This window comes from Engraulis encrasicolus, chromosome 3, assembly GCF_034702125.1.
Source record: "Engraulis encrasicolus isolate BLACKSEA-1 chromosome 3, IST_EnEncr_1.0, whole genome shotgun sequence".
Classification (NCBI taxonomy): domain Eukaryota; kingdom Metazoa; phylum Chordata; class Actinopteri; order Clupeiformes; family Engraulidae; genus Engraulis; species Engraulis encrasicolus.
Genome location: NC_085859.1, coordinates 34,920,773 through 34,932,025, shown reverse-complemented (window position 1 = coordinate 34,932,025; position 11,253 = coordinate 34,920,773). Strand labels below are relative to the sequence as shown.

The following is an 11,253-nucleotide window of genomic DNA, read 5'->3' as shown; positions in this document are numbered from 1 at the left end:
ATTCATTACAAATGATGTGCACAGAGGAAAAAGCTTCAGTTCGTCAATGATCTTCCATTGATGATGACAGGCGATTTGGTAGTGTGTAGCCTACGAATGTGTGTGAGTGACTGGATCTCAGGATCTCAGAAAGAACTCTCCTGACGGAGAGGCTGGGTAACAAAGGAAGTACTGTAAGCTTCAAGAGTATGTCTATTACACTGCACACATCACTCTAAACCTGCCATCGGTTTTCTATGCAAGGAGGACAGACTGTCATTGACAAACTGTAGGTTTCACTAAACACTTAAATGAGTTAAATGTGGCAGCAGGTTTCGTTTTTAAAAACTTAAAAAGCCAAAAGTGAGGTGTTCTTAATGTTTTAGAGTGCTCAATCTTAGAATGTTCCCCTATGCACTCACTAGCACCTTACCTGTCAGTGGAGAGCAATACATATAAGTTACTGTATGTAAGATGGACACACAGACAATTGCACAGTTTTCCCATTTAGATTTAGATTTTTTTGTATTGTTTCAGGTATATCTCAGATTGCCTTCAAGCTGATACAGTAAAATATAGCCTAATCAGTCCAGTATTAGTAGGTGGGAAAGCAATTTTTTTAAAGGAACAAACAAAATTAATTCATTAACAAATGAATGCAACTGGAGCGATCACTGATTCTGATAAAATGCCAGTCAACCTACGACACAATTGAGAAATCAGACCCATAATTTTGTAAATCCCTTTTTTCTCAATTCAAAAGGACACTGTGCAGGAAATGGCCAAAAAAGGTACTGCAACTATGCTGCTTATTGAAAATGGGTTGGCCATCGCCAAATTTGATATTTATATGAAAGTTTACAAAGTAATAAACAAATATTTTATGGTCCAAGTAGGGTCATTTTTGCAGCTATTTTTGGAAATTCAAAATGGCAGACCATGGAAAAGATCCCCCTTTTTATGTATGAAAAGTGCAATTTTTCCAGTCATAATGAATACTTGGAATTTGATGGTGGTGGTAAGTATTCATGAAAAAGGTAACATTAGTGAATGGGCAGCATGAATTCTGGAAATAAAAAACTAAACACCTCACACAGTGTCCCTTTAATTTACAAAATACCTTATAAAAATGTCAGATTCCATATTTCACTGTCAAACCTGTGAGGGAATACTCCACTAACCACTTGGTGAGTGGCAGTTGTTTGAAAACAAATGTTTTGGGTGGTTAAGGACAGAATCTGACATGCCCATAGGCTGGCCCACAGCCAATCTAAAGTAGGTTGAAATGAAATCTAGATTAGCCAAATAACAAAGACAGCAGCAAAGATTAAAACAAAATCGGCGAGGACCACTCTATAGACAACTCAGAAAAGGGGCTAAATGTAAAATTTAAATGCTGATAATTTTAGTAGAGTTTTTTTTTAAACAGAGTTTTGTTGCATAGGCTTTCGCCGACTTATAGGTAGCACATGCTCAATAAACAATCAAAATTTCAAAATTTCATTTTTTTTATGATTAATCCCCAAACACACTCTATGAAAGCAACAACAACAACACTATAAGCTGACTGGACCAAACTTAGTCTTTAAATAGGGCTGCACGATTAGCCTATGGAAAAAATCATAATCAAGATTATTTTGATTAAAATCGTAATCACGATTATTAATCACAATTATTTATTTTTTCCGATTTTTTTTGAAAATTATAACACGATGAAATATAACCAAGAATTATATACAGGATGAGCAAAATAGAAAGAATTGTAGACCTAATAATTATGCAAAGGCAATAGCATGAAACTTAGGTGGACAGATTTCTGGCCAGAAATAACAGCCTGTCATGTTATTCTGTCTTCAAGGTAGGTCACTATACGATTAAATCGCGATTGACATCACAACTTCGATTACACGATTTTATCACGATTTTCAATTATTTTTGATTAATTGTGCAGCCCTATCTTGAAATGTAATTTTCAACAACTAGGCCTACAACCCTTTAACACAGGGGTGGAACCTATGTCTCGAGGGCCATTTACGGCCCTTGAGGCCGTCTTATCTGGCCCCCAATATAATTTTTATGCAGCTTCACATGAAATATGACATGTTTCATAAAGTTATATTTCAGGGGACCTAGACTGGGTGGGGACTGTTGTAAAGGTGGCCGCCTTCAATAGGCTATGCCTAAATGTGTTGAGGGAAATCCTGGTTTGTGCTCATAGTACGGCCCTTGGAGGACTTGTATGTGGCCCCTCGAATGAAAAAGGTTCCCCACGCCTGCTTTAACAGGTCTGGCCTATGTTCAGATAATGGTGTTTTTTGTACCGAAACTGATAGTTCTATCTAGGCCTACCTCAGCGCATAGACCTACAAGGCACATCTGCTACAGCAGAGCCTTTCTCGGTCTGGCAGGTGTGCTGTTGTGAAGTGAAGGTACAACTGTAAACATAGCAGCCGTGCTCATTCCGTTATCATTCACAAACAAAGTATTTCCCATTATTTTATCTATTTAGTATATGACCGCCACGGCAGCAGCAGGTACACAACATAAAACATATTCCACACGTAGCCTATGTGCGGCTGTGTCTGTGCTTCGCTCGAAGGGTTAAACATTCTGTTGCAAGAGAAAAAAAAATGTGCCTCGCACTGCTTCCGGTGAACGGGTCCATCTTTGAGATTTAGCTGTCTTGCACTATGCCTGTTTTAAACGTACATTTATCTAACCATAAATGTGATAAAATGGCGAGAATATTGAGCAAAAGGTGTTTTTGTGAATATAAACACTCATATTCGTGTCATATTAAATATTTTAAATTACAACGCACACAATACGATGTATTCGGCATGCAGGCGTGTCTACGGTAAGCCCAGTTCCAAAAATCTTAGCGTGACCTCTACTGCGGGTGAAAACATTGGAGCTGTGGCAGGATCAGTTTGGAACAGGCGATGTCAGGTGCATAGGAACGTTATCTGTCTACATTACTCATTATTCGTAAACATTAGAAACGTCCGAAAGGCTTATGTGCTCCGAGCAGCTTGATCTCCGAGAAGGGGTGTTTAGTGAGTCAGTCGGCGTTGAATCCATTCCCGTTCTGCTCCATCAATATGGTGAGTATCCCGAGCTAAGATGTAGCTTTAATTGCTAACGCTAAGATGGGTGCACAGAAATGTGATGCATTGCATTTTAACTTCCAGACAGTGAACAGACTATCTATAAACCTGTAATGACTATTATCATCTATACATCAATGGACACGTGCAGCAATTTACAGTCGATGCCATGTTCATAGATGTACAGACAGGCACCAGTAACCTGCACCATGCTAGGAGGTGAGCTGAGGCTGTCAAATAATTACCTGATGAGAAGCCAATTTTAAGGACCGTGAAAGGTGCATTTTCACATAGTAGAAGATGCTTTGGCAGCGTTTCTGCATATAATAGTGTTGAATGACTCGAGCCTTTCATTGATTGAATTTCATTGATGCTATGTGTTGGTAATGTAGCATACCGGTAGGTGTAACGTTGCTGTCCGTTCAGGTAACTTTGCCACACCTGACCTAGAACTAGGGACGTCATGCTGTACCCCTGTGCGACCTCCGTGTGTCCTCTAGACACGGTGCTTAGTAGCTCTATTAGTATTTGACAGAGCAAATATTTTATATTTACTTTGTACTACTGAAGATATCAGTGCTTCCACCTGACCTCTACCTTACCCTACCTTACCTTGTGGCATCTGAAAAGATCACTGGGACAATTTTATGTTGGCTTATTATTACACGTGTTTTTGCTTATTTTGGAGCAAGCACGTTCTGTGCAAAAGGAACAGAACATTGTTCTGTGTTAGTGTAAAGCTATGGGCCTACATTTGAGGCACCATGTTCACTTGTCTCATTTTCTTCAGTTGGCCTCGACGTCAGCTTCAGTTTAAGATTCACATTTAGATTGCAGGTCAAAATGAGTAGAACAACTCGTGATCCAGTTTTATCAGAAGTAAACCTATAATGAGGGAAAGAGTAGTAATAGCCTTGTTATTACGGAAGCGTTAGGAAAATGCATGGAGGATGTAAAATTGTGTGACACTCTCCAGTTCTATTCACAGGCCCTGTTTTCATGGCCATATCAAAAATGTGTGTATTTCATAGGCCATACCAGCCCATATATATTTTGTTTTGTAAAATGGTTGTAGTGAATTTAAGAGCATGATAGTTTTGTCTTTTTTGTTTAGTTGCAGTGCTTTGGCTACAAATCAGCTAAGATCTTAAAACAGTTGTTACAATCTTGTCCCTCTGTTTGCTCTGAATCTACAATGTGTAGGTGGTGGTTGTTGACATATCAATCTAGAGTGATGCAGGCAATTGTTTACTCTGTGTTTGGGTACTTGCTGCTCTTGTTTGGGGTGTCAGCGGGAGAGGCCTTTGTTGTATTGCAACGGGTGCTCTGAGATGCATCTGGTCTCTGTCATTCATACCTCAGCCCCCAAGTCCTACCTGCTCTTTGTGTCTAATATAGCAAACCTGCTCAGCTGCTCCTCTTGTTTACTGTTCCCATCATTATGTAAATGTAGGTGTGAAGTGTTTAGGTTATCCAAATGAAGGCTGTAGGTCATGAAAGGGTTTTGGATAGGTGCGTGCTTGTGGGTGGGTGTTGGTCTAGTGTTGTGGGTGTTGTGTTGTCACTCGCACAACTGTCAAAATAGGTATTTTAAGCTCCCGACGCACACGCACACACACACGCTCACACGCACACACGCACACACGCACACACTCAAAGTACGTCCACTGCCAGCCTAGCCTGAACTTATTTGGTCTCTGTGGGTGTCTGTCTTGGGTCAGAGTGGGTTGATGGAGATAACAGATATGTGCAGTGCCCACGCTGGTCCAATTTCCTCTGAGGTTGCAGGCTCTTCAAGGCACCCAGTCAGTGACCTTAGTCATACTGCATCACTAGGCCACCCAGCCAGGTGTATGCTTGCCCATAACCACCGGACCCAGATGGGTGCATTCCCTCCGAATGCCCACCGCTTCACTCCCCAATACTCCACTTGACCCAAATTTCCCAAGCCATGTTATGGAGAGACATTTCACCTCACATGGTGTGCAGTGATGTCAGACAGCTCCCCCCTTTTCTTTTTTTTTTCTTCATTTGGATCAAAAATAAATTGGCCTTGAAATTGACCTTTGGCCTTGTAGGGGTGTAATACTGTAAATGTCTTGAGTTAGAGTAGCCTGATAAACCAAACTAAATATGAGATTAAATGTGAAATTTAATCTGGCCCCGATGAATGAAAGATCGAAAGATTGTTGATGGAAACAACCCGTTTGTTTCTTAAACTGTGTCTGTGCCTATTGGCCAAGGCTTTGTCGTCACTCCCTGAAAATCCCATCCGATTTGCATCCAAACTAGATTCAAAACAACTCCCCTGCGTTGTGATTGGTTTGCCAGTTTCAGGGCATTGGGACATTGTCCGAGGCTAGACCCACTCGCAGGCAAAGATAATTTTGGCAGCTGGCGGGTGTGGCTAGTGTGTCACTAGGCTAGAGTTGGAGTGCATGCTTTTCCTTTCTTGACTTTACAGGAAGGAAGCTGCATTCGCTGGCACCTTTTTTTATTCACAGCCAGTATTGTTTTTCTCATGTGTATTAAGGTCAGATTAGACTTCTGCAACTGCGCTCGTCAAAACTCGCGTGGGAGTGGCCACGAACCAACATTGTATTCATGCATCTGCGAGTTCTGCGAGGTCCGAGGTCTCGTCGCGAGCCACATTTGAAATTGCGCGATTAGGCTACTTTCACTACATTGAAAGCACTGCGGTCATTATTAAGCAATGTTGCTTTCTATCCTGGTTAGCTAGGTATTTTCACACAAATTGCAAAGGCAATGCACTGGTATCATTATTTGACATACCCAGTCTGTTTTCACGAGCAGCAAATGCAAGCATGTAAAGACAGTTGATTCTGCCGATGTGTGTTTACATTCGGTGGAGGAACGGTAGTAAAACCGCAGGCATTGTGCCACGAGTGTTCAACTGATGCATTGTTTGTTACTTAGCTTGTAGCTTCGTGTATTTACACACATTTACACACAAGGCATTAATAAAGTTTTTAACAGAATACAGCTCTGCTCTCGCAAACTACTGGCATTGCGCTGCCACAAGAACAGAACAAGGAAGTAGCGAGACGACCAATCATAGCGCCTTTTTGTCTGCGTACTCCGCGTCCGTCCGACGGATAGTTAGAATTTTTTCGAGGCGCTCGACGACGGGCGCAGAGCCTCTGAGAGGGGGGCGTGGACTCGCATAGACAGAAAACGGACGGACGCAGATTCTATGCGTCCGAAGCATAAATCTAGCTTTAAACTCTTGTTTTTTAACTTAATTTCCCCCAAGGCCTTTTTTACTTTCTTTTTTTTCTGGTCTTGTTATCTCAGCCACCAAACAAAGCTGTAACATCTCCACTCATAACAAAACAAAACAAAACAAGAAAACTTCTCTCGAAGTAATCCTCAGCTGTTGTTCTCAGGCTAGAATTGAAGACCTGAATAGCTATCCTCTTTTCACCTAAATCTAAATCTCTGCATCACCTGGCAGAACACTGGGAAAAGGTGATACATCTCCTCTCTCTCTCTCTCTCTCTCTCTCTCTCTCTCTCTCTCTCTCTCTCTCTCTCTCTCTCTCTCTCCCCTCCACTGTGAGATGTATGCACATGGAGGAGCTATGGTAAAATTGGCTTATAAAAATGCAAGCTAAGTACTCTGTAAAACAGTGGCCCATTTTTCTGCATTCTCTCTCTGTCTCTGTCTCTGTCTCTGTCTCTCTCTGTCTCTGTCTCTGTCTCTGTCTCTGTCTCTGTCTCTGTCTCTCTCTCTCTCTCTCTCTGTCTCTGTGTGTGGTGGCTTGTGTTTATGACCTCATTTCCTCCTCCCTGGGTAACCATTTTCACTTCAGGTGATAAAGTCGACTCCAGTTGTCTTACAGGAGCAGGCGAGCGAGGTAGCCTTAGCTAGACTGCTTCTTGATGCATTATTCGAGATGTCTAAGCAGGGCAGGAGGAATGGGGATGCATCTTTGCTGGCTGTGGTGTTGGCTGGTTTTTTGTTGTTGTTGCTGTTTTGTTTCATCCCAGTCTCAGTCCTATTTTTATCCTGTTTTTCTGGAAATAATAAGATGTGTATATACGCCAAGTCAACTTTTTGAATTACGGATTCCTGAAGGACCCTCAAAGGTAGTACTACACACAGTTGGCTCCTGTCACCTCCCCTGTTTCTGTTTAGTATCTAACAACTCTGCTCTGAATAGTAATTATCGTTATCCGAACAGGTACGTATTTGATGTTTAGATGACCTTGAAGAAGCTAAGTGTGGGAACAAAACTTTTCTTTTAAGGGCAGCAATCCCCCCCCCCCCCACACACACACACACACACACACACACACACAACATTGAGATATGTGGCTACACCAGCAGTGTCTTTATTTTGCTTGAGTGTTTGATTGTAGACAAAGTACAAAGGAGTGTTAAGGAAGGTTTTGTTTCAACAGTCAAGGCTGAATGAAGTGTGTGTTTATAGTCTGTGTAATGAAATTTGGAGCCTGGGGATAGTGAAGTGAAAGCCCTATTGGGAAACTCCAACTTCCATTGTCATTGTGACACAGCACTCCACAGCACTCAAGTGAACACTGCACACAACAAAATTGTATGTATGCCTCACCCGTGCAAAATAGTGGTGAGTGAGTGGAGTCACCAAATCTCAGCCAGGCACCAGAGGATCATTTCACTTACTGGACGTTAGCGGTGCTAAGCGGGCCTCTTGCCCACTTTATAAGCAGCTTACGGAAGATGTAATGCCTATTGCTCTAGGACTTCATTTTACAGCAGGTGGAATCTTCTCTCAGTTAGCATTACTCTACCACTAAGTCACTTTAGCCTAACCACTTGGTGTTTGGCTCAGATGGACAATTTGTAATGTATACGTCTAACATCTCAGCTCAGTTGTTCTGCTCAAATATAATCTTGGTAGGCTATTTATGGATTACGTTGTTTTTTTGGCAGTTGTGCAGTTATCTGCCAACAGAACCAATGTGAAGTTTTATTAGTTGGAGACTGGGCATTTTGTCCAAAGCGGGTTTTAGGATGAGAAGCCACTCTTCAGAGATTTCTCCAGGACTCATTGTACATATGGCTGCCATTGGCACAAAGCCATTTCTTGTGCTGTCGTGACCAGTGCCTCTGGATAAATCAAGTCAATATACAAAGTGACTTATCCAGATTGAGTATTGCGGAAGTGGCATAGTGACAGAAATGTAACTTGAGTGCACACTTTTTTTCATTTGATGTTCATATTGTAGTGCTGTGCCGGGTATGCAGCCTCATTTTGCCATTTTTTTTCAAACAAAAATCCATAGCTTTCTCTCAGGGCAGTCAGGAAAGTAAAAAAAAATGATTCTAGAATATCAAGTCCTCAAGTGCAAAAGGTTTTTTTTCCCCTGTCATTTCAGCTGTGAGGCCTAACACTGACTCTGATTTTGTTTTTCATTTGCAAAGTCAGGCCAGCATTTTGCTTGCCTCTGAGGCATTCATGGGTTGAGCTTTGATTTGTTGCGAGGAATGTTGAAGAACGCCACAAAACAATGCCTGTTACTGAGACTTTGGGAAACACAAGGACATTTTGATTTGGTTGACACAAATTGAATTTAAACCCAAATGAATTGGGAAGCACTCTGGAGAAAAATGAAATGGTGGAACTTTTTTTTTTCCTTCCTGCAAATGTATGCGATCACGTTTTAGACGACAACCACTACTTTCCCCATCGAAAATGAACCGACTGGCCTTGTTAAATAAACTAGTAATAACTTGCTGTTGTTTTTTTACTCTCTCTCTGTATAGTCTATGAAAAAATATGCCTTAGGTCTCCTGTTGTTCTCTGAGTCTGAACGCACTGTGTTTTCAAGCTTTGTGTATATTTCTTCCTGTATGTGTAAGATGCAGATGCAACATTCTCAGTGCTTACCACAGACCACACAGAATGGTCTATGCACGGGAATCACTGACTCTTGACGAAATACTTGAGAAAATGTCCACAGAAATGAACACGGGCGATTCGTAACACCAATATGCCGTGTGCTTGCACATCTCCCACCTTTCTGGCAATTGCCTTCTTAGCTGTGCTGTCATTGACCCAATCATCTTACAACCAAATGCTGCTAATGTGCAGTTCAGAAATACAGACAAAAGCGGCCTGAAATAGCTGCCCCAAGGCATCGCCAAGATGGCCGCCAAGTGGAGGGACTTATACAGACGGACTTTGCTCTTGTTTGGTAGGAAATTCATATGCAGCGAGTCCGGTTGTGCAGCAGCACTTGTGTAGTAGTAGGTAACCCAACTCAATTAGCCAGCAGTGTGGCACACATGACTATAAATCTGCAGGATATTAGCCCTACCGTGGCTGATATGGTAGGGCACTCGTCTACTACGTGGCAGACCCGGGTTCGATTCCCGGTCCAGGTCCTTTGCCAGCCCTTCCCTGTTTCTCTCTCCCAACTCGCTTCCTGTCTCTGCTTCACTGTCCTGTCTGAGAAAAAAAACAATAAAAGGCTTCTAAAGCCCCAAAAAATGCTTAAAAAACATCTGCAGAATATCACCTGCTAGGCATGAAGTAATTGCAGAGTTCATCAGTAATTTGAGCGTGAGGTCATTTCACTCATCACCTCATCGTGTCTTTCGGCCTGCTAGCCAGGCAGTAGGATTTCAGAGGAACTGTAGGATCAAGCACTGGCTTTGTGTTCTTCTCTGTAACCTAGCAGAGATGCTGCTAAAGCTAGGCCTATATTTTGTCTTTAACCTAGCAGATACAGCTAAAGCTAGGCCGATATTTTGTCTGTAACCTAGCAGATACAGCTAAAGCTAGGCCTATATTTTGTCTGTAACCTAGCAGATACAGCTAAAGCTAGGCCTATATTTCCCTCCCTCCCACCTAGGGCTGCACGATTATGGAAAAAAAAAATCATAATCACGATTATTTGGGTCAAAATCATAATCACGATTATTAATTACGATTATTGATTGTTTACTGATTTTTCTGAAAATTTCAATAAAATAAAATATAACCAAGAATTCATTATACGGAACGAGCAAAATAAAATGAATTGTAATAATTGTGTAAAGGCAATAGCATGAAACTTAGGTGGACAAATTTCTGGCCAGAAACACCAGCTTGTCAGTATGTTCTGGCTTCAAGGACGCAGGTCACTATTGCCACGATGAAATCACGATTGAAATCACGATTTCGATATCACGATTCATCACGATTTTCGATTATTTTCGCTTAATTGTGCAGCCCTACTCCCACCCATATGCCAAGCAACCTGCCATAGATGATGATTCCGTAATTTCAAAATCCTGTGCAACGAAATGCCTTCACACACTCCTTAATGCACACTCATTCGTTGCTCCAACCATACTATGCATATTATTTTTCTACAGTGTTGTTGATATCATGTTGCAATTGTAGTTAAGATCGCAAGGAGTAAAATTTCAGTTGGTCTAAACCCACATTCAGCCGTTAACACCTGATGGAAATGCTGCAGGGCTTTTCTTTTGGTGAACTCACCTGTGTGTGTGTCTGTGTGTCTGTGTTTGTGTTTGTGTGTGTCAACAGGGCGTGATCAGTGTGCAGCTGGTGGTTACCATGGTGATGGCCAGCGTGATCCAGAAGGTCATCCCGCACTACTCCCTGGCAAGATGGCTGCTCTGCAGTGGCGGGTAACGTAGTGGTGTGACAGGTGTCTGTCTCACTTTTTCCTCGCCGGCTTCTCTCCTTCTCATCTCCACCCACTCGCTCACACGTTAATGTGATGAACAACCTGGATTTAGAAGTTAAAGTCCAGTGCCACATATTCCAAATGACCCTGTCCAATTAAGGAAATCACCTGGTTGAATTGAACAAGTTAAACTAGGTCAGTTGGAATATGTGGCACTGGATTGTAATTTTGAATCCATGTTTCCCATTGCTGGTTGCAGTTTACAACACACTCGTTTGACATTTTAATCCAAACAAAGCAACTCGCCATTAATTAGGTACCGGTTACAGTCTGCAGTGCAATAAGGATTTACTTGCCATGCTCAAGGACATTTCAGCTATTGATGATGTAGAATTTGAACCGGCAACTTTCTAATTCCAGAACTACCGCGTAACCATGATTACACCACGCTTGCCCCAACACATGCTTTCACACATTGCAACCACCACACACTTGGCTACAAGGGGAGACATTGTAAGACAGCA

General features: G+C 41.9%; 1 protein-coding gene across 1 annotated transcript in view; it reads left to right on the top strand.

Annotated features, from left to right (window-relative positions):
- Positions 1 to 2,893: 2,893 nt before the first annotated feature.
- The window catches only part of tmem161b (transmembrane protein 161B), a 28,319-nt gene continuing 19,959 nt past the window's right edge, over positions 2,894 to 11,253 (top strand). The window contains exons 1-2 of the mRNA XM_063195270.1: positions 2,894 to 3,083; positions 10,627 to 10,730. Of these exons, the coding sequence (XP_063051340.1) occupies positions 3,081 to 3,083; positions 10,627 to 10,730 (107 nt within the window). The 5' untranslated portion in view covers positions 2,894 to 3,080. The remainder of the gene's footprint in view (positions 3,084 to 10,626; positions 10,731 to 11,253) is intronic.